The 24953-nt window shown below is 35.3% G+C and overlaps 1 protein-coding gene across 3 annotated transcripts in view; it reads left to right on the top strand.

Moving 5' to 3' along the window:
• The first annotated feature begins 4478 nt into the window (after positions 1 to 4478).
• The window catches only part of LOC132129046 (arf-GAP with coiled-coil, ANK repeat and PH domain-containing protein 3-like), a 76302-nt gene continuing 55827 nt past the window's right edge, over positions 4479 to 24953 (top strand). For all 3 annotated transcript variants that reach the window (XM_059540467.1, XM_059540466.1, XM_059540468.1), the window contains exon 1: positions 4479 to 4646. In XM_059540467.1, the coding sequence (XP_059396450.1) occupies positions 4600 to 4646 (47 nt within the window). In that variant the 5' untranslated portion in view covers positions 4479 to 4599. The remainder of the gene's footprint in view (positions 4647 to 24953) is intronic.

The following is a 24953-nucleotide window of genomic DNA, read 5'->3' as shown; positions in this document are numbered from 1 at the left end:
GCTATGTTCAGAATAGCATACATTATTTAAATGTGTTATTAACCAAAAGCAGTGATGATCTTTAATATCTTGATTGAGTTTTCATTAAACTTTGATTAGATTAAAAAGTATTCAGATGAACAGAATTTGATTAAAAATTCTAAATATATGCAATGCAAATGGCAACAACAACAAAAAAAGTGATAAAAGATGATCTGTACCCAATTTATTAATAACTGTTGAAATGTTACATTATTTATATGGGATAACTCAAAACGTTATTGAACTAAACATTCATAATTAACTTCAGATAGCTATTGAACTAAAAATTCATAACCAGTATCCGACGTTGCATGAAATTAACACTGTAGTTTGAGTTTAGTCTGTTAAAAGTGCATATGAGAAAACGTAAACACATTTATTATTTTATTTATTTATATGTTTATTTGTTGCAAAATTACAGAGGTGGGGGACTCGAGTCACATGACTTGACTCGAGTCTGACTCGAGTCACAATTTTCAGGACTTGCGACTTGCTTGATTAAAGTATGAAAATGACTTGACTTGACTTTGACTTGAGAACAAGTTACTTGAGACTTGACTTGACTTGAAGTGGAAGACTCGACAATGACTTGAACTTATAATAAACAAACAGCAATAAAATTACTAAAAAAAATAGATATACTTATTGTGATGTCAGCACCACTAATCAGCGTCTGTGCCTTTAACGCTGCACAATTCAAACCGCGCCAAACATGGAAGACGGTAATGTTAGTCGAGCTCCACAAATAGTCTTGTTTGGCTATAAGGAATTTGAACTGGACCGTGCCAATAAAAAAAGATTTGCCAGATGCAAAATATGCAACGCAAAAATATCCGACACGACAACCACGACGTCAAATTTCATTCGACATTTCAAGAACCACAAGGAAAGGTAAGAAAGTCATCTCCTTCTTGTCAGTGTCACTAAGATCTATAACGATAATGTAATTAATTAATCTTTTATGTTTGGTATAATTTGGCCTTGATGCATATTATGTTTTTTTCTTATTAGAAATGTGACCATTATCATTATGATACGTTTCGTAAATAGATGTTATTTGGAATAGTTATTTGGGGTCTTTGGCTATATATAACAGTGACGTAGCGTGAATTTTGATTTTGATAGTCATCTTTAAATGAGCGGGACGCTCCATATATTAAATGTAGGCTATAATGTCTGTATTACATGTGCTCATTTTCAAGTGTTAGTGGACTGCGTGTGAAAACTAAAAAGCATTGCGCTGATACCATATTGCATGTCAGGCTAACATGGAGGCGCCGATGTGATCACTAGCACCTACAAGTTTCTTTTTCTTTTTTTTTTTTTTTGGTCATACAGACAAGAATAATTTCAGCGCAATTACATATTAGGCAGTTTTTCAGTCACAATAATTAGTTTATAAGATTATTAGTCCTTATACATGCTTAAGTTTTTCGTTCTATCAGTAACTTACAAGTATTAACACTTCTGTGTAAACATATGATAATGTGTGAATGCTGGAACCAAACTTTACGTGAATACATCAGTAAATGATCATCACTTAAATTAATTTATATTTTGATTTTCCTTAAATTACAGTATTTTAAAAAATGTAAAGAATGTTTTGCATACGAAAATAAATTTGTTTTAATGTTAACAGTTAATGTTAATGTTTACAGTTTTCCCTGATTGTTTTTTTTTTTATCCATGCAGATATGATGAATATCTCAAATCCAAGATACACTGTAGCGATCTACAGCAGCCATCCATGTCACAGTTCATTGTGCCCCAGACTACTACATATCCAGTCAACCATCCTCGACAAAAAGCCATTACAGAAGCAATAATATCTGATCTGATCATTAATTGCAACATGCCCCTGTCTATCACTGACAACAAGCACTTCATTCACTTTCTCTCCATTATGGACCCAAAATATACTGCAGTGAGCCGCAGAACCATCACCTCAAGACTTGACACTGTGGTGTCTGAGAGACAATCAAAACTAATAAGTGAAATGGCCACAGTTGAAAATCTGTCTGTCACTGTGGACATATGGTCAGACAGAAGAATGAGAGGCTACCTTGGTGTCACCGCTCATTGGATGAACACTGCAGCAGATGCTATAACTTTGAAATCTCATCTACTAGCTTGCAACCGCTTCAAGGGGTCACATACGGGAGAGAGAATTTGTGAAGAATTTGAACAAATATGTGATCAGTATAAAATCAAACAAAAGATTGATCATATAATTTGTGACAATGCACCAAATATGAAGAAGGCATTCACCACATGTTTTCCCAGTTCAGCTGAAGCAGATGAGGATGATGATGACTGCCTTGATGATGCAGAACTTTGGAATGCCCTTCCAGTGGATGAAGAGGAGAGGCTGAATGAGACCTTGACCTCCAAAAGTCAGCATAGACTACAGTGCTTTGCACACACACTACAATTGGTTGTTGGTGATGGTCTTAAAGAGACCAGGGCTGTCAGTTCGGCTCTGGCCAAAGCATCGTGGATCAGTTCTCTGCTCCACACAAGTACTTCTTTTAAGGAGGAATTTGAGAAAGAATTTGGCCAACGTGGAGTGCCTGCTTCTGTTGTTACTCGATGGAATTCGACTTTCCGACAGTTGAAGTCCTTGCTTAGCTGTGACTACCAAACTTTGTGCAAGGTCTTGGATGTTAGAGGGCACAGAGAGACTATTTTTACTCTAAGAGAGTGGGCTCAGATTAAAGAACTGGTCAATATTCTAAAGCCCTTTGCTGATGCCACTGATCTCACTCAGGGAGAGAAGGTTGTAACCATAAGTGCTGTGATTCCCTGTGTTCTCTCCCTCAACAATCACTTGGAAAATCAGAAAGAAGGAACACAATACTTGGTCAACCTAATCCACAGTCTTCAAAGATCACTGCAGAGAAGATTCAAAGGAATCTTTGTCAATGTAAACATGTCTCAGCCAGAGACCAATGAAGGAATCCTGCCATTCTCTGATCCTGTTTATGTCAAAGCAGCTGTTCTTGATCCAGCCTTTGGGGTTATGTGGATAGAGCATGATGTATTGGTTGATGACAAGCTGAAGGAGCAGTTGACCTTGGAAGTAAAAAGTAAGTTATAGGCTAATTCTATAATGAGACCCCATACTTGTAAATATTACATTTATTAGTAGTATTTTATTTATGTATTTATTTTCAGAAATTGGAAGTGCTGCATAATAAACCATTAAAAGTTTGCAATCTTGATTTAAACACCCAAGTAATCTTATTCCTAAATGACAATGTTCAAAGTACGATCACAGCAAACATTAAACTCTGCATTGGCACTGCTGCTGGCCCAGAGAAAGCAGTTATCATGTATAAGTATTAAAATGAGACATTGAATCATTTATTCAGTTTCTGACTGCTTAAAAAAATATTTAAAAGTAAATATTTTTAAATAAACTACAGCAATTAACATTTTGTCAGAACATTTAGTAAATTCTCTAGAATGTTGTGTAGGTTTATTTGTTTTTTTTACATTTTTGTGTTTTAGATCTGATTCTCCAGGAGGCAGAGCATACCAATATGGAACAGACAGGTCATGGAGATGAAGAAGAGCAAATCAAAGGTGATGAAACTGGGCTGTTCTTATACCACAAAAAGCAAAAGAAATCCACTCATTTCAGCCCTGCGGCCCAGCTCAACCATTACCTGGACAATTGTGATGGCCAGAACTGCCTTTTGTTTTGGGGAATGAACAGGGAGAAAATGACTTCACTGTTCCAAATCGCAATGAGGGTATTAGCTGTGCCTGCTTCAAGCGCACCTGTCGAACGTGTGTTCAGTCATGGGGGGATTATTATGCGGCCCCATCGTTCACAGCTTAGTGCCAATGTCTTGGCAAACCTTATTTTCTGTAAATGCAACACATTTTAGACCGTTTCAATTAAACTGAATTAGACAGATTGGATTATACATCTTAGACTCTAAATGTTTTGTGTAATCACAATTTTATTTTATTTTCAGATATTAATGTAGCACAGATATACATGTGATTCATATATATTGCAAATGCATAATGAATAAGATACATTATATGTGTTTACAATTTCATCTTTTCTTTGCAAAAAATAAATATGTATCAAAAAATGTTTTACCTCTATTTATTTTAGTATTGTGACTTGACTTGACTTGAAACTTATCAGGACTCGACTTGACTTGCTTAGGGTGAACCCTTGACTTGACTTGACTTGCTTGATTTATCTGAACTGTGACTTGAGACTTGACTCGAGACTTGATGGTTAAGACTTGAGACTTGCTTAGACTTCGCCATGTGTGACTTGTCCCCACCTCTGCAAAATTACCAAGCATGACAAAGACAACACCCATGGTCTGAAATCTAACGGTAGCTTCACGCTTTTACGCGTTTTAGTCAGAGTAGAGAAACTGTTGACAGTCCCTTAATGTAGCATTAGGAGCGAGTCTTTGAGCTCCGTGCATTGATTCACTCTCTGCCTGTGGAGGGAAGAGGTTATAGTGCGCGGGATCTCCTACATTTACGCTCTTGTTTACTGAAGGCGATGAAATTTCAGTTTTAATCGTTGGAAATAAATCGTCCAGGATGACGGTGGATTTTGAAGACTGCGTCAAAGATTCACCCCGCTTTCGGTAAGATGAAATATCTGTTTTTCACTTAAACGTTTGCGATGAGAGGTTTACATTGAGGTAGTTGTGTGACATTAAGCGTTGTGAATAATATCATGTTCAGAATGAAATATAGTTTTCTTGTATTTCCAGTAACAAGTCTTTCAGTTTTTTGTCATTCTGTTGTTCACTCTATTTAATATTCGGGAATGATTCAGTTGATCATTGAGTCAGTACCATGGATGAATTCATTATGTGCCAGTCCTAGTGAAGCTGAATAATCTATGTAATTTAAATAGAATTGATTTATTATTATTTTTATTTACAAGTGCATTTTGAAAACCTGTTTGTAAGGCTCACTTAGTCTTCATACAGTGCTTAAAAATCTGGTTTGAGAAGTGAAGGTTGCAGGTTTGACTCTCAGGAGTGAGTCTTCATTGTTCACTATTGTTGTCTTAATCAAAATGATGACATAATCTACTATTCAAGATAGTGAGCAGACTGTCTTCAGTGCTCTTTTCCATGCATTGAAAGTGAATGTTGACAGTGTTCAAGCTGCAAAATGGTTTGTTAAAAAATGCTAAAGTGTTTGTTAAATTAAAATAAGTTTTTATTCACTTGATTCACTGCTGTTGTACTCAAATCTTGTTTACATAATACTTGATCAATGTGAGGGTGAGTGGAATAATATGACACATTTTAAATTTTTAAAGTGGGACCTTAAGTAACTTGGGATTAAGCCTCTACTAAATGAGTATTTAGTCTGCAATTTGTTGCTTGAGTCATTGATTTTACCCTAATTACCTGTGAAAATCAGAGGTCGGTACTTTGGTGGTGCTGAACATTTACTGGCTTAATGACTGACTTAATGGTCAGGATTTACACTAGTACAACACCAAATCTGTTTATGGAAAGACCTTCTATTGATGTGATGTTGATTGTAGTTTCCACCATGTGTGAGAGGGATGTTTGGCCAGCCGTCCAGTGCCCAGCAGTCATTGATTTTCCATGATTCACTCAGCTTGGTTCATATGCACTTATGTCCTGATGTTCCTCCCAGAGTATTTCTTTGGCTGCGATTACATGGGCACTTAAGGTTGAATCATGCACAGCATTTCTTCATACTGTAGTTGTTTCCTTGTGTTTCACTGAGTTAATGCTCATGGCAATGCCTCTTTGTACTGGCTATAAAAATGAAGTGAAATGTCTATGCCAGTAGCGTCTATGGATCTTTAGCTCATCAAAGCTGCATTTATTTAATCAAAATTACAGTAAAAATAGGAATATTGTGAAATTATATTTTAAACATATTTTTTAACGTAACTTATTCTTGTGATGCAAAGCAGAATTTTCAACATCATTACTCCAGTCTTCAGAATCACATGATCCATCAGTTTTAAATTGAATTTTTCTGGAAAAAGAAAAATGTATGAAAAACAAAAACGAAAAAAAGAACACACACATATACAGTACAGACCAAAAGTTTGGAAACATGACTATTTTTAATGTTTTTAAAAGAAGTTTCTTCTGCTCATCAAGCCTGCATTTATTTGATAAAAAATACAGAAATAACAGTAATATTGTGAAATATTATTACAATTTAAAATAATAGTTTTCTATTTGAATATACTTAAAAAAATAATTTATTCCTGTGATGCAAAGCTGCATTTTCAGCATCATTACTCCAGCCTTCAGTGTCACATGTAACATCCAGTCTATCACATGATCATTTAGAAATCATTCTAATATTCTGATTTATTAGTGTTGGAAACAGTTCTGCTGTATTTGATGAATAAAAGGTTAAAAGAACTGCATTTATTCAAAATAAAAAAATAATAATAATTCTAATAATATATTTTCTTTTATACTATCACTTTTTTATCAATTTAACACATCCTCACTGAATAAAAGTATTGATTTTATTTAAAAAAAAGAAAGAAAAAAAAATTACTGACCCCAAATTACTGAGCAGTAGTGTATATTGTTATTACAAAATATATTTTAAAAACTTCTTCTTCTTTTTTTTTTTTTAGTATCCTAAAAAGTATCACATGTTCTGAAAAAATATTAAGCAGCAGAACTGTTTCCAACTTTGATAATGAATCATCATATTAGAATAATTTCTAAAGGATCATGTGATAATGATACTAAAAATTCAGCTTTGCGTCACAGAAATTAATGATAATTTAAAGTATAATACATTTAAAAACAATTATTTTAAATTGTAATAATATATCACAATATTACATTTTTTTCTGTATTTTTGATCAAATAAATGCAGGCTTGATGAGCAGAAGAAACTTCTTTCAAAAACATTAAAAATAGTAATGTTTCCAAACTTTTGGTCTGTACTATATATATATATATATATATATATATATATATATATATATATATATAATATATACAAATAATAAATATATATATACAAATAATAAATATATATATATATATATATATATATATATATATATATATATATATATATAATATATACAAATAATAAATATATATATACAAATAATAAATATATATATACAAATAATAAATATAAAAACAAATATAAATAATAAAAATTATTTTTAATAATTGTATTTTCTGGCAGTCCTGATAATGGTTGTTATATTTAAATAATACATGTTCATTGCAGTTAGTTCTCAGATCATGTTATCTTCGAAGCAGAGCAGCTTTGTGAAGTGGAAATGTAGAAGAGAAAATTCCTTCCCATCCGATGGCTCTCTTGACGATATATTCCGAGAGGAGAGAGGTACGCTTGCCCAACATTATAGTGAAACATGGGATCTAAAAAATTCCGAATGTCCCACGCACTGACTCTAGCTGTGACTGTGGTAAGCACCGAGATCCAGAGGTTAGACTAATAAACCAGCATTCCTTTACAACCACTCCCCATGTGAGCGTGTGTTTGAGTAAATGCGTCGGAGTGAGAGTGTGTGTTTGAGCGGGCGGGATACATAATCCCTGCTCCAAATCAGAGACTTCCAGACAAGCAGCATCTTAATGGATGCCATCTGGCTGTGTGAGTCAGGTCTCCTTAATCTGTTCAGGGATTTCCAGAAACCTTCTCTTTATGAAGAAACTAGATTATTAAATCTTCTCAAGAAGCCACAATATTTGAGGTGTCATTCATTTCTGTAGTACAGACGTATGTTAGTTGGGTGAGGGGTCTTTCTCTGTGCAAAGGAGCAATTGGATCACAACCAGTTTGTGAATACAGTAATTTTTTTTTCAGGGCAGTTGGCTGTTTTACAATTAGAATTATAGTATAATCTATTTTATAAAGAATTATATATATATATATGTATTAGTATTTGTTTTTGTTGCTTATTACAATTTATGTTTATAACTCTCATCATTAGGTATCTAAACATCTTTAAACCCAACAATAAAGAAAAAACTCCGTTCAAAAGTTTGTGGTTGGTAAAAATATTAAAATATTTTTGAATGTCACTTATGCTCACAAAGTCTATATTTATTTGTTTAAAAATACAGTAAAAACAGAAATATTGTGAAATATTATTACAATTTAAAGGAATAGTTTTCTGTTGTTTAAAAAGTTTTTTAATGTAATGTAATTTATTCCTGTGGTGCAAAGCTGAATTTTCAGCAACAGCCTTTAGCGTCACAATTTCCTTAAGAAATGATTTAATATGCTGATTTGCTGCTCAAGAAACATTTATTATTATTTTATTATTATTATTAAAGGTTCAAAAGAATATTTATTTGAAATAGATATATTGTAAAATGATAAATGTCCTTAGTATCACCTTTGATCAATTTAATGCGTCTTTGCTGAATAAATTATTTTAAAGAAAATTCTGGCCCCAAAATTTTAGAGTAGTTTAAGCCTTAATTAGCATCCTGGAGACAACCACTGTATTAAAGGGATATTCCACCCCAAACTGAAAATTTTGTCATTAATCACTTACCCCCATGTCGTTGCAAACCTGTAAAAGCTTTGTTCGTCTTCTGAACACAATTTAAGATTTTTTGGATGAAAACCGGGAGGCTTGTGACTGTCTCATCGACTGCCGAGTAAGTTACACTGTCAAGGTCCAGAAAAGTATGAAAACATCGTGCCATCTGCCATCAGTGATTCAACCGTAACATTATGAAGCGACGACAATACTTCAGCCGTGCCACAAGGATGCGCATTAATTTAAACGTGTATTTATGCTTTGATTTGAAAAAAAAACAGCACATCTTTGTGGCGTGGCTGACACAGAAGAGCATAGGGAGGTTTAATGATATGGAGAGACACAGAGGAGACTGTTGACAAAGGAATTGTTGAATAAAGTCGTTATTTGTGTTTTATTTGCATACAAAATGTATTCTCGTCGCTTCATGTTACGGTTGAACACTGATGGCAGATGGACTATTCTGACGATGTTTTCATACTTTTCTGGACCTTGACAGTGTAATTTACTCGGCAGTCTATGGGACAGTCACAAACCTCCCGGTTTTTATCCAAAATATCTTAAATTGTGTTCTGAAGAGGAGCAGAGCTTTTACGGGTCTGGAACGACATGGTGGTAAGTGATTAATGACAAAATTTTCATTTTGGGGTGGAGTATCCCTTTAATGGCCTTTGTATGGAGGTAAAAGCTATTTTGTAAGATCCCAGGATGTTTCTGTTTTTTTCCTCCTCTAAAACATTTAATACCATCTATTTCCTTTAACCTACTTGTTGCTGCATGCAGCGCATTACCTCTGCATGGCTAGTTCCACACACTGACTCTTCACATGGATCCACACACCCTTTACAATTATCCTTCCCTGTCATCTGGTGCATTTCTATTCCTGCCACTTTCTGGCAACCATCAAAGAGCTTGTGCGTTGAATTCAGAGCCATCCAGTCACTCTGTGAACGGTAGTTTGAAAGGTCAAGACCGCAAAAGTGACAATATGTTTTGCATTTTAAAAAAAAGTCTAGAATGGGTTATTTTCTTTGTACTTAATAAAAATGTAGTTGATAATGGAGGTTATCTTGATCATTTATGTGAAGTTATACTGCTAATAAATATGGAGCCGATTGTAGCCACCTGACTAAATATTATTCATCATTCCTGACTCAATTCTGCTGTGTCACCTTCCTTTCCAACCCCCGCTGAGAGCGAACTGATGCATTCCAGTGCCTGGACAGAAGTTACTAATTTCATTACTCTCCAGAACTTTCATTTCCAGTGACTTTTCAGTGATTTCCATTTCCAGAACTTTTCCATCTCCAGTTTCATTTAAGGCCTTTTACTGTCTGGGGAAACACACAGCACTGTTGAGCCAGTGTTGTTTGGGTGCAAAGCCTAATGGTTCAATCAATAACGAACCTTACGTAATGACTTGCTACAGAACGGAAAGCTTTTTTCTTTTAGAGAAGATCCATCCTGTGGTGTTTTTCAAGTTACTTTTACTGTTTCGTTTAGTACACTGCTGGCTTCAGCTTACTTTAAATAGTTATGAGAGGTCACTGTGCCTATATTTGTCCATGACCACTGAAACCGCCTCTAGACTGCATTTACAGTAGCAAGAAAGAGACGTCTAAAAGAGCATTTATTATCATTCTTATAAGATTGATATAAGTGCAGATTATATTTATTTGTGAGCATTAAAGTCATTTTAATATCAAGGACTAGGGATGCACAATATATCAGTACCATATCATTTTATATAAAATTATTGGATATATTTTGGAATACTGTGCTTGCTCATTGTTCCTATATTTACAACTGTTTTTTAATTATTTTAACTAAAATCTTGCTTGTAATTTACTGGTAGCTCTTGACTTTTTAATATTTTATGCTTTTTGTTTCATGTTTTAATTTTATATTGTACTTTACTCGTCCTGTTGCTGTGACCCGCTGCATAAGTACGGTTATGATTCCCATGTGTCGTCTCCAGCTTTGTTTTGTTCATTGTTCATGATGACTCTCTGTCACACTGGCTCCCTTCACTGAGACCGATCAAGATTGGAGACCAACAGCTGGCTGAAGTATGGTGGCTTCTCATGACCATGTGAGGACTGGAAGACCCAGTCACACCACTTCTGTACAGATTTAATTACGCTACTAGATCAGCTGAGTTTTGTTTGATTTGAAATTACAAAGACCAAAAACATATTCTACTCAAACATGAATGCTTTACACTGTTATTGTACATATTTAATGTTGATTCTTCAAAGGCTATCAATAAAGTTTGTTTATAACTAGCTAACTTGAACTAACCCTGTAAACAAAAAAACAAAAAACTAAATTTTTTGTGTGTGTGTGTGTGTGTGTGTGTTAATGGACGCCTAACTGCTATTAAATGGCAATGATTATTTTCATTCTATAACTGATTAATTATATTAAAAATCTTCCTTTTTTTTTCAATAATGGTTTTCTATATGAATATATTTAAATGTAATTTATTCCATTGTGATCAGAGCTGTATTTTCAGCATCATTCCTCCAGTCTTCAGTGTCACATGATCCTTCAGAAATCACTCTAATAGGGCTGCAACTAACGATTATTTTGATAATCGATTAATCTGTCGATTATTTTTACGATTAATCGGTTTATGTACTTATATTTTAGTTTTTTTCTATTTTTTCCCCAAGTAAATTATTAATAAATGGTCTTTATCCTTCAGCATAGATTTTTAAGAGATTTTAACCATTTTGCACTGTCATATCCTCATCAAAAATATACCTGGAGTTGTTTTATTGTGTTAGTAATCCTTTGTCGAACTCTTCTGCAATCAGAACACTGACCCATACTCTAGCAAATTTCACAAGTAGATTTCAAATAATGTTTTCACCATGGCAGTCCTTAGAGCTCCTAAAGTAGTTTAACATCCCGAACAAAGCTTATTAAGGAATCTTTCAGAACATATTTTCACGAAGAATAAGGATAAAACAGAATAAAATTGCAGTGCATTGTATTTTATTATTTACTTGGAAACAGCTTTATAGCTTTTGCTGTGAAATTGTAAACAATCCTTCGAAAAAAGTGCAAATGGCATGAAACCTAAATGGAACTCACAATTGAAAGTAAAATCCATCAGAAGGTTGTCCAGAAAAAAAAAATTGGACACACACAAAAAACCTGCTGTGTGAAAAAGAGCAGTGAATACTTAGAAAAAAAGTCAATTTCAAATATCTTTAAACATTTACCTCTCTCATTCAGTCATAATTAGGCTGCACGACTGAATTTTGAACTTGTAAACGACAAACTGATCACAGAACATGTTTGTAAAGCTTTAAATGTTAACTGTTAAAAAGCAATGTTATCAGCTTTTACGACTAAACATTTGCAAACAACATTGTACTGGAGAATCTGCACAAATGAAAGTCTTAGGGGCCGTTCACAAATCGCGCCTAAAAACGCGTGGAAAACGCTAGGCATACCGCTTTCTCCTTCTTTCCAAAGCGCTCGCGCAGAAGCGCCCCTGAGGCGTCTGCCTTTGCTAAGCAACCATGACGTGCTCTCTCCTTGAAGATGCGGAAATTTCAGCAAAGGATAAATGGATTTGCAGCTCAAAAAATCGCTTGCAGTAGCTCTGCTACTAAATTTATTTCAAAATGGAAATCCATATACAACTATGATCAGCTGTTCCTTTCATCTTGACTGAGCTTTTAACGTTGTTACAGGGAAGGATGAAGCTGATTGGTTAGTTCTTGTCACATGACCCGCGGTGCGCTTGCTGCATTCTGAAAAGTTGAAATGTTTTTAACTCGATGCCGTGCGGTGTTGGAAATAACGAACTTGAGCGCGCAAAAGACGAGATATGTGAACGTCCCCTTTTTTGAAGGCTCAAAGTATAGTACTCCCACATCACGCTGAATGCTGCAGAGACGCTGTTCGGGAAGCACGTGACATAAAACGAGGCCAGCTATTGGCTATTTGCTACTTCTCCTGCTGTACTGGCTGAGTAAAACCTCCGGTGGCTCATTACTGCCACACTTTGGTCACCGCGGATTTGAAATATGCAAGAAATGAGCCGCTTACGGCAAATAAAAGTTATTTAGCAACGAATCGATGACTAAATTAGTTGACAACTATTTTAATAATCGATTTTAATCGATTAAATCGATTCGTTGTTTCAGCTCTACACTCTAATATGATGATTTGCAGCAGGGTTTCTTATTATTATCAATGTTGAAAGTGTTTATTGTTTAACATTTTTGTGGAGTTTTATTTTATTATTTTATCCGCTTTATGGGTCATTTTTTCACTGTCCTTGCCCATGACAGTTTACATTCTGTTTCATGTTGAATTGTTGACTTGTTTAGATCCAAGTTTAGACAATGACCTAATTAATCTGTGATTTACAGATCATTTTAACCCTGCTTTAGAGTGATTTTAAGCAGATTATGTGTGTTATTTAAAGGTGTCTGAGATCCTTAGACTTATTACAGATTGTAATTTGTGTCAGGAGAATATACCTGCTGAAGAAAGCTGACCAAAGATGGGGACTAGATTGGCTTTGTACAAGCTACTCTGAAAGTATGAGTTAACTAAAATTAAAACCATAAAAAAATAGTTACCACAAATAAAATAAACTCTAACTGAAATAAAAAACGAATAAAAAAAAAAAACTATAGAAAAATGACAAACACACACAACAAACTTACTAAAACTTTAGCTAAAATTAAAATGAACTAAAAACTATAATGATTCAAATATAAAACTGCCATTAACCAATCATTTGAAAAATCGAACTGTTTGGCTGAATTTGAAAGAAATCTTGCAGCCCGTCCTCAGAGAGGCGGTTGTTCTGTACAGTTTGCTTGTTTTTCAAGTTGTTTCTGAAGAGTTGCTGTTGCTTTGAGCTGGAAGGGATTTCTGCATATTGACCTCCTTCGGTTCTGAATGTGTGCCAGCAGGCCCAACGTCAGACCCACAACATCACAAGCCAGATGGGCTCAGACACCCCTCCCGTCATTGGGCTGGCCGTCAAGCAATGTGCTCATAGCACGATGCATACAAGACCTTATAGCACGATGCTAATACAGATAAGAGTAGCTGGGCTTATTAAATTAATAAGCACACATAGTGAGTGCGCAGTTTTGATTTTGAATCCATGTGCATTGCCCCTTTAGCTCTGTGTAATTAGATGTTTCTGGCTTGCCCTGACTGCCGCCCCGTTAATTTAATCGTCCTATTTTTACATGATTAAATAAGATGATGTGGGCGTGTCTTTGAGACCGATGGAGATGTTCTCCTCTTCTCTCTTTAAGTGTCACTGATTTATCCTGCCTTGTGGGACGAGGGGCTCAATGTGAAAAAACAACAGGGATTAGGTCAGCAGTTTGAATATTTCTGCTAAAAACGGATTAGCCCACACACCCCCCACCCCCGAAACACGGTCCTGGGATGTCAAGGTGTTGACAAGTGTTGCAGACAAGTGTTTGATCACCTCTGCGTGATCCAACTGCTCCAGATTATAAAAACAAAAATGACACGTCTCGCCCTACTATCAGTGTAATTTGCATATATATATATATATATATATATATATATATATATATATATAGCTGCATATAGGTTGCATTTATTTAACGAAAAAAAAGGAAATATTGTTAAAAATTACTACAACTTAAAGGTGAAGTAAACCAATGCAGACATGTCACTGGGCTTTTTTTGACTTGGCCAGTGAGCAACCACCCAGAGCAACATGCTACAAATCATTCAGAACACCTAAGTAACCACACGGCAGCTCTAGATTGTTTGCTGCTGTGATAAACTGCTCGAGTGCCGACCGCATTCCTTCCTCTTCAGGAAATGGGATGAGCCTGTAGATCCTTGACAGTCAGAGTTTCTAAAGCTGGCCAAGCTCAGCACAGCCGTCGGAGGATTCCTTCCACGTGATGATAGGGCTGTGTGAAACAAACCAGTCCCAGGACGTGCAGTACAGTCGACTTCAGAGAAAGATTGTGGAGGAGTTCACTTGGTCTCTTTCTCAGATCCTGAGCCATAAAAACTATGAGATTCCAGTTCTTATTCTTGATTTGGAAGGATTAAGATATATGTAAATTGGTGTTTTTTTAAATGCATAGTTTGGTCCCACCACTTTCCCACTTGGTCCCACCACCATTTGCATCATATTTCAAATCTTCTGTTGTGAACAGCAAAGTGAGATCAGTATCGTTTTAGAATTATTTATATACTATTATATTATTTATTACTATTTTGAAATTCTTTTATTTTTGTATTTTTAGTTTTCATTTTAATGACTTTTTTTTCTTTTATATTTATTTTTATTTCAATTTTAGTTGAATTATTTCAGTTCTTATATTAATTTAAGTTGGTTTCCAAACCAAATTTTTTTTAATCTAAAATTTGTATTTTATTCTATTTCAGCTTAATTCTATTTTATTAACAATAACAATAACAATTGTAATGGGAATAACTGCATACTTTAGCAAAACTACATCTTGAACGGAAATCATAAATAATACAAATATTTACCTTGATTTTTCTATATTCTGTTAAATTTTTCATCTCAATCTCTTCACTGAATATTTGGTTAGAAAGTACAGTATAATATTTTTTTAAGAACTATTAGAAACAGAATTGTTCATTGAGGTGGAAGTGACATATATTTACAGTATTTATTTATAACAATTCATTTTCATGCAATAAATATTGAAATTGTTTATTTCACTCTTGGTTTTGAATATTATAGTTTTAAATGTAATAATTAATATACTTCTATTGTGGATTTTAGACTTTAAGGTGGGGAAAAAAATAATAAAATTAAATAAAAGACATTTGTGGTTGCATATATATATATATATATATATATATATATATATATATATATATATATATATATATATATATAAATCCCAAGACCATTCTACTATGATATAACAAAAATAAAACATTTGAAATATCTTAATTATAATAAAAATCAACCTAGGACATAGTTGTGGTGCAAACTGTACTTTAAATATTGGCTGTGATCTTGAAACAGTTAATGTCTTCCATAAATCATCAACAGAAGAGCATGAAGGTGAATGAGAGCACTTAGATCCTCTAAGTCATGTTAAATTGACTTCACTTATGAGGCTGAGCTGATGTCATTACAGGCTTTTGTGCGCACGGCTCTGTGTGAAGCCTGGCAGTCCTTCCTGTCTACACAAGCTCAACAGCCGCTCCATTCACACCACCACACAAAAGCAAGGCATTTTGAGCAGTTTGCACAGATCTACTTTTATGCAACATCCTTGAAGAGACGCCACTATGAGTGACCCTAGGAAAGTGCGAACGGTTTATTAAGTGAAAGTAAATCTAATAACACGGTCGTATGACTCAGTTTGCTTCCTCTGAGCCATTCTGCTCTTGTTTGGCTATTGATGTAGGTTGGTTTTGTTGAATCACTACACAGTCCTTTGTTGATGGATGCACAGTGCACAGGAAAGGGAAAAATGGGGTGAGATGTAAAGCTGGGAAACCTGAAACCAAAGGTGAATTAGCAAACATGTCATTCTTAAACCTCAAAAGAATGTATGCAATTCACATTTGATCTCAATTTCTTTCTGTAAATCTCGCACTTCCACTATTTTTACACTGTAAATACTGTAAGGCAAGGCAAGGCAAGGCAAGTTTATTTATATAGCACATTTCGTACACAATGTTAATTCAAAGTGCTTTACATAAAAGAAAGTAAAATAATAATGAAGAAAAATAATAACAAGAATAAAACAAGCAATTTTAAAACAGTTAGAAAATGATTTTACATAAAATAAAATTAAAAAACTGAAAATATAGTGCAATCAGTGTTCAAAAAACGATTACTTTGAAAAATAATTATTATTGTGTACTTCAAAATTTTACATTTAATTCAATGTTACCTGCAATTTCTTTGTAATTAATTGTTTGTTTTGTTTTTTTTACACCAAATTTCATACATAAAAAAAAGAAAAAAGTTTTAAATAAAACGGATTATTAGAGTACATTTGCAATAAAACAATTCACATCCTATTCAATCAGTGTTACTTTGTTGCCGTCTCCACAGGAAGAACAACATGAAGCCCTTTATTCAGTGCAGGATTAATAGTAAACAACCTCCAATCCCTGAAAACACAGCTAAAGCAGTTTAAAAAAAACCTAGCCTGACCAACAGGTGGATGTAATGGTTTTTAATTAGGATTATTGTCATCCACACACTCCCATTTTCCCATTCTGCTGACCCGCTCAGAAAGTTCACAGCAGGCGTCATGAGTTCGTAAATCTCTTAGAATTAAGCATTTATAAAAAAGTTACTGTAAAGCTCTCTCTGGATTAGTCAAACTGTAACTGGTGTGATTTACAGCCGTCAGGCATGAGGCTGGGAAATTATGCCGACACTCTTATCTTGTATACTTAAAGTATGAAGGGAACATACTTTTTGCAGTGTGGTGTGCAGTTCTTGTTAATAAGATTCTTTTTTGATGCATCAGTTGGTGAATCATGAGATTTGCAGATAGGAGTCAGAGGTCTGAATCATGGACTGAATCAACTCACTGGACCACAGGATATTGTCTGACTGCAGCTGAGAGCCATTACTGTGTTATTTGTATGTTTTGAAATGATGAAAGCAAAAACAAACCAAAAATTGTAAGTAAATAAAATACAGAATTAAATGTATTTCTGTGGTCAAATAAATAATAAGTCAAGAAAGAGACGTTAAATAAACTGATATTGCATCTAAATAATTCACTCTACAAATAGTTGTTCAAGCGCATTGCAATAGTTGTTCAAGCGCATTGCTACAGTAAACCAGGCATCGGCTGTATACCGAGCATTTACAAATGTAGTAGGTCATGCATTTAGAAAATAAGCACGGCTGTTTTATTTTACTATTATTTATACACTATTATAGAATTTATAAATTTTCATTCATTTTTCATTCATTCAATTTCATGATTTTTTATGTGCTTGTTATTTGTATTAGTATAATATTCAATTTTTTAATATCTATTGTCATAAATTAGTATAATATTCTAATCTATAATATTAAAAAAAAATTATTTCAGTTTTCATTTTATTAATTGCTAGCTTCCACTAACTGTCGTACATGAGAATGTCGCTGAGAATATGCTATTCTTGCGAGAACCAAGTTTTGAGGTCTCCTCTTCTCCTATTCTCCTCTTGACTTGTATCAAAATTCTGACAATTTTCTTTACAAATCCTAGTTTTATGCTTGTAATTCATGACCGGTGTTTTGTTCTGCTCTCTTCTCTGCGCTTCGTTTGTGACTTCTCACCGGAGCTTATGCTACACCTACATTCTACATCTTCCGCTGGAACTGTCTTAAAGGGATAGTTCACCCAAAAATGAAATTTTGATGTTTATCAGCTTCCCCTCAGGGCTTCCAAGATGTAGGTGACTTTTGTTTCTTCAGTAAATCACAAACCAAGATTTTTAGCTCAAACCGTTGCAGTCTATCAATCTTATAATGTAGGTGGATGGGAAATACAGCTAAAACGTACAATAAACCAAAACCAAATTAAACCCTATGGCTCGTGATGATACATTGATGTGTAAAGACACAAAACGATCGGTCTGGGCAAGAAACTGAACCGTATTTATATACTTTTTTACTGATTCACGCAATGTCCGAACTGTTAGAACTTTCCCGAGCATGTCCTGTTGTGCGCATTCTCAGCAGCAGACACGTGAGGCATTTCCTCCTCCTTTTTGCTTTATGGTGGATCACAGACTTATAAGTGCATTACTGCCACCTATCTCTCAAATGGACCATTAACAATCTATCTACAATTTCAATTAAGATAGGGGATAAGCGGATAAACAACAAATTCACAACAATTCACAACAAACATCGTGAACAATGGACTGCAGTTTTTGCATCAGATCAAAGTAATAAAGTAGATTAACAGTAATTTGAACTGAATTTGTTTGGGACTGTGGATTAGAACCAGCTTTAACTGACTGTACTTTTCTGATGTACTTGAAAAGTACCGCACAGTTAAAGGATCACTTCACCCATTTGCATTTAGCTTTGTATTGTTAGAAACCCAGTCATATATTATAATGATCATGGATTTTTCCTTTGTTTTTCCCTGAAATGGGAGAAATAAGGATTTAAGTGTTTTACTTCCTGCTTATTATGACGTAAAAATCGTCATTTTGCGTCATAATAAGCAGGAAGTCAAAATTCATTGAAAAGTGTAGAGACTACAGAGACTAGCTTATTATTATTCCAGGGGGTGGGACCCACTCACCCTACAGGCCTATTACAGATCAGTGGGTGGGACTAAACTTACAGAAACGAAAATGAAAATCCGCCATCTTGTTTGGAAGCTATGTAGCTAAGCTAACAAGCGCTTATTGAGTCAGATTTACGAGAATGGCTGGAGAAACAACTCATGATACGGAAGAAGAGGATTTTCTGTTGCTCGAAACAGATGTTCGTGGCTATCTATACGAGCCACAATATAGCGCAGAGCAGCTGAGGCTGATGGAGGAACAGGAGGCGGTGGCTGCAGCCGAGGCCGGAGACCTGCCTGTCGCGTCCGAGGAGCCCGGGCGTGCTCGAGCTGGTGCGGACTGGTGGTGGCTGTGCTCTCGTTGTGCACCTACGGACACAGAGCTCGAGTCCGTCTGCTGCAAGAATTTGAAAGATGCCAATTTCTCCTCGAAGAAATGTCTGAGGCAGACAAGGACACGGATGTTTGCGTTGTGAACCATCCTAGTTTCGCCCCGCGTATGGACAGAGGCGTCCTGGAGACATACTTCAGAATTCCGAAGGTAAACTGGAAACGCCAGCCGAAGCCTGCACAAATGGACGTCTAACTGTAAAATAAGTGTTTCAATTTTATTTATTATTCATTTCGTGAAAAGTACACAATTTCTTCAAGCATTATTATCACAAAATGATTCCCGGTTAATAAGTTACGTAACGTCAACTGTAAACTGTTTGTGCAGTATCTTTTTTAATGCACAAAAAGCTTACTGTGGCATTGTTTACTACTGTGGCACGTAAATACCATACATCGCCAGAGGTGTCAAGTAACGAAGTACAAATACTTCGTTACATTACTTAAGTAGAAATTTGGGGTATCTATACTTTACTTGAGTAATTATTTTTTAGCCGACTTTTTACTTCTACTCCTTACATTTTCACGCAAGTATCTGTACTTTCTACTCCTTACATTTTAAAAATAGCTTCGTTACTGCTATTTCATTTCGGCTTGTTTTCATTCCGGCTTGTCATCATTCAAAAAAAAAAAAAAAAAAAAAACTATCCAGACAAATCGCGCCATCCGGATGGAGTGAATTTGATTGTGGTTGGATGAGAAGTATAAACAGATACCATTCCGACACCCTATTGGTTTGTACGCGATCCATCGCACCTGCACATGACACAAATCACGTCACACTCCAGCCAGGACATAGCCAGTTTTGGGTTCGTTTATCAAAAAATATATTTATTAAAAGTAAGGTTGGATATGGAACCGGTATGCACCTTACTGAATAAGAGGAAGCAGATTTCGGTGCCTTTTAAATGCCTGAGCGATCAATTGAAATGTTTGTCCTGGTTCTCCGAAATGTACACAAGAAGCACGGGCATCGCTAGGCTTTTTAGCGGGGCTGTAGCATTTAGCTCCATAAACTGTATACAAATTTGTGATCGCCTCAGAGTCAGTCCCCTTAAGTTTCATATGAAACCGGCGTCAGACCGGTCTCCTCTCCGTCTTTCAGCGCGCTCTTCAATCCGCAGACCGCGGCGGAGCAGCGCGAGCGGAAACAAACACAGAGGACACAAGGTATGTGTTTATCGAAAGATTGTTAGAATATCCGTATCTGTGCAGTTCTTTGTCATAAATACAGTTTACAAAAGGTCACGAGGGAGCAGTCGGTTTCTCATCTTCTGTAAAGTTTTCGCTGCGTTCACCGCTCATCACTAAACAGCTGTTTCCTCCAGCAAAAATCTAGCCCTTAACACATATGAACGAACACTTACACTTATTTAAATATACTTAATTTAATCGTACGTACTTTATACATACACCAGCTACTGTGCAAAAGTCTTGGGCACGTTAGTATTTTCACTAAAGAATGGTGTTCGGCCAGTTATTTATATACTTTGCTGTTTCAGTATAAAATATGTTTAAATTTCCAAACATTCATTTCGCCGTTGTCAGACTGCTTGTGCATTCAAAATCGCACTAGATTATTAATTAAATTAATGGCAAACTGATATTTCCTACTGACACACTACAGCATATATATAAATAACTGGCTTAAAACCCTTTTTTGGGGTGAAAATACTAATGTGCCTTAGACTTTTGCACAGTACTCTACTTTACAAACGACTGTTGCTACTTTATAAAGAATGAGCATACAGTCATTCACAGAATGGATTAAAGACAGTGACAGCACTCATCTTAACTAAATATCAGAGTGAGTGACAGAGATACAGTCGAAACATTATGTGTGGTTTTTGTATTAAGTAATGACCCAGATTATGAAATACATTTATTAGCCTTAGATTAAGCATAACTTGGGAAATAAGAGCATCCAAAGTGAAAGCTATGTATTTATTTTAAATATTTGTAATGTTCTTTAATGTTATCCATAGTTTTTTTGTGGGTCTTTTTTTTAAAGTATCGGTTCAGGCACCGTTTAGGCGCCGGTACCGTTTTAAAAGTATCGAAATGGCACTGGATTATTTCTCACTGGCTCATTTACCAAATGGGTGCTTTCTCTTCGTCCTCCACAAATTAAGCTACTGTAGGTAGTTCGGTAGCGAGACGTTTTAATAAATTATCGTTTGCGATTGACGACGCGATTGACAATGTTGTGATAAGTAGGCTATACCAACTTTGTAACTCGTTACCCCCCCCCCCCCCCCAACACACACAGACTGGACATAGCAAATACAGGAAGCTATCAATCAAGAAGGTATCAGGATTATGAGTTATTTTTTCATTTTTAGTTTTTGATTAATCACTTGGATTAATCATTCATTTTGACAGCACTATAATCTTTCTTGTATATAGACAACCATACAAGGCTAATTGTTTTTTAGCCTCCACCAATGTTCTTGTCCATTGCCCTCGCAGATTCCTGCAGCTAAACTTGGATGTACATTTACATTCCATTAAAGGTTATTGATGACATGCCTCTGAAGTTTGACTTTTTGCACCATAACAATACTTATAGGCAACTATAGGGTGACCATATGAGCCATTTTCCCAGGACACGTCCTTACCAGGATTTTTATATTGCCTAAAATATCCAGATTTTGGCTGTTTGTGCTTTGCAGATCGATCATTGTATGGCATTCATAAGTGTCATACAATGATTGGTGCGCAGCGACGCTTCAAGTTGAATGAACGAACAAACACCTAACATGTACGTGTATTTGCATTACTCTGATCGTTCTCTGTAGATCTCACCTTATCACACGCCACGATTGCTTGATTATGTAATATACCTGCATCTTATTGGTCAAACTACTTTGGATGTTTTAGGCAATATAGAAATTCTGGCAAGGACGCGTCCTGGGAAAATGGCTCATATGGTCACCCTAGGCAACTAGTCATCATATCTCTAGTTCTTTAATGTATTTGCATTGTACTAAAGTACGTTCATTTTCAATGGGCATATATGCAGCTGAAACAGGTAGCCTAGTGCATCCCAAATTTTTCAACATGAACATTTTAATATAACATTATAGTCATTATGGCCTATGGCTTTTAGAATAATGTTTTTTTGAGGAGGTAGGGTAGTGCACAATAGGCGCCTGAGGCGCGGCCTAAGCTTTTGTTCTAAATGGCATTTTTTCCCCTTACATTACTTTTACTTTTATACTTTAAGTAGTTTTTTAAACCAGTACTTTTACACTTTTACTTGAGTAAAAAGCTTGAGTTGATACTTCAACTTCTACAAAAGTCTTTTTAAACCCTAGTATCTATACTTCTACTTAAGTAATGAATGTCAATACTTTTGACACCACTGTACATCGCTAACTGTGTCCTCAATGTCTTGTAGACAATATCGCCTAACAGCCTAACAGCGGTGTTCTGGATTAGTGGGAGTGGCTTGTGGAGCTGTGCAAATGTGTTGCATTGTGGGAGTTGTGGTTTTACATACAAATGGGCCCTAAAGTTACTTTCTGTAATAACTCGGTCAAAAAGGCACCAAATTCGAAAGTTTTAATAGATTTCCACTACATATATGACCCACTTTCAATGAAGATCAATGTTCCCACGGGTGAAATGCTCCTTTAAGAGGAACCGCTTTGGAGGAAGTCCAGAGAGGAAACCTGGCATTAACCAGACTTCTTAATTTTTTTTATTTCTTCCGCCTGAGTCTTTGTCCTATGTCTAACGCTTCCTCTCCTGCTGGTGTGTTCATGGATCATGGCGCTCCATTGGGTCTGTTTTTGGGATGCTACTGACTCACATCTGGAGCTCTAACAGGAATCTGGTTCTGATCAGCCCAAACCCAGTTGCTTTCTCAGAACCTTCTGTCCCTTTGCAGCACACGAAACGCATGTGGATGATGGTGGCTTACTGGAATATTAAAATGCCCCTATTATGCCATTTCCAATATTGCCTTTCATGCAGTGTAATTTAGCTGTATGTGAATGTAAATACTCAGCAAAGTTGTAAAGCTGAAAGTGCATAATAAAGTTATTGTGCCTAAACAACAGCCTAAAGTAGTCGTTAGTAACACGAATCCCACTTCCCTGATGGCTACACTTCAGGGGGTAACACATTTGCATAATGTGCGCCTATGTTCTACATTGGCCGGCAGCAAACAACTTGACCCCGCCCACAAACACGTCATTCTACTGACGACTGCATCTCTAATCTCTGGGAATTCGACGCGGGATTCACAAAATGCTTGCTGTTGAAGGATGGATCAGTATCCTGTTTATTTGGACCAGCTGCTCCACTTAATCACAACCTGTAAGTATGATAAATAATAGATGTTTATTTTTTCTATCGGGCGTACAAAATACAGAACTACTGAAATAGGCATAACGCTTTCCGATGCGCTGTACGAGGTATACCAATCACAATAGACTAGGCCATCTGACCAATCAGAGCAGGGCAGGCTCACGGAAAGGAGGGGTTTAATTAGACTGAATCTTTGAACTGCTACAAACAAATTGTTTGAGAATCGCTGGAAAATGAGATGATATTAGATACATATTTTTGGAAAACAAATGCATGTAAACTTATTGTAGGAGACTCACAAAACAATATTAGGAACCATAAGAATGGCATAATAGGGCACTTTAATGAAGGTTCGGCAAACTCAGCTGGGGGTGTGTGTGTGCGTGCTTTATTCACAGCACCCAAAGATCCTTTCAAACTGAGTGAGCCAGGTTTTTCAAAAGCAGTACAATAGCACATTGTGAAATACAGTTGTTGTGAACAGCATGCATTAAAGTTTAATAATACAATAGTGCCCAACCTCGAGTGTCCTTTTGCTTTAAGAAAATAATACAAAATACCAATGTTCAGTAGTTACGAGTATTTCAGTAGTTACAAACAATTTACTAATAATTACAGTCACCACATTTTAATGAGTATTTATAAATCATTTATTTTTACATTTAGTTGTTCAGTGTAAGTATATGCCATTCTCTCACCATTGTTTTATTGTCCACTAAGATTGTTTAGAAATTGTATAATTGTGGTTGTACAGTGGTTAATAAATGTTCCATATCATTCATCACTCATCACAGATCATAATCATTTTAAGCTAAATTCAAAGATTGTTTATTTTTTGTTTGTGTACGCAAAAATCTTAACAGATTGCAAATTTCTTGCAAATTTCTTCCATTGTTTGTTTTTTGCAAAGTGTACACATTTTTCATTTTCAGAATGGTTCATTCAGTCAGAATAGCTGGAACTATATTTGTATAATAGTCTGTGCTTTTATAATCCTCTGCTTGAAAGTTTGGGATTGCTAAAAAACAATCATGTTTGTTTTTAGAAGTTTATGTTCACCAAGGCTGCATTTATTTGATCAAATATACAGTAAAAACAGGAATATTGAGGGATATTACCATTTAAAAAAAAAACAGTTTTCTAACATTTCATCAAACATTTCTTAGTGGTGTTTTTTTTATTATTAATTTATTTATTTTAGTGGTGATTATTATATATTTTCCCAGAATTATTTGATGGATAGAACGTTCAAAAGTACTATTTTGTAATATTATAAATGTCTTTTAATGCGTTCTTTCTGAATAAAAATATTTGTTTGTTTTAATAAAAAATACAAATATCTTACTGACCTGAGCTCTTGAACATAGTGTAAAATGAGCATCTAATTAGTGGCATCATATAATCAATTCTGACAATAA

This window comes from Carassius carassius, chromosome 46, assembly GCF_963082965.1.
Source record: "Carassius carassius chromosome 46, fCarCar2.1, whole genome shotgun sequence".
Taxonomy (NCBI): domain Eukaryota; kingdom Metazoa; phylum Chordata; class Actinopteri; order Cypriniformes; family Cyprinidae; genus Carassius; species Carassius carassius.
This window is presented reverse-complemented; position numbering and strand designations above follow the sequence as displayed.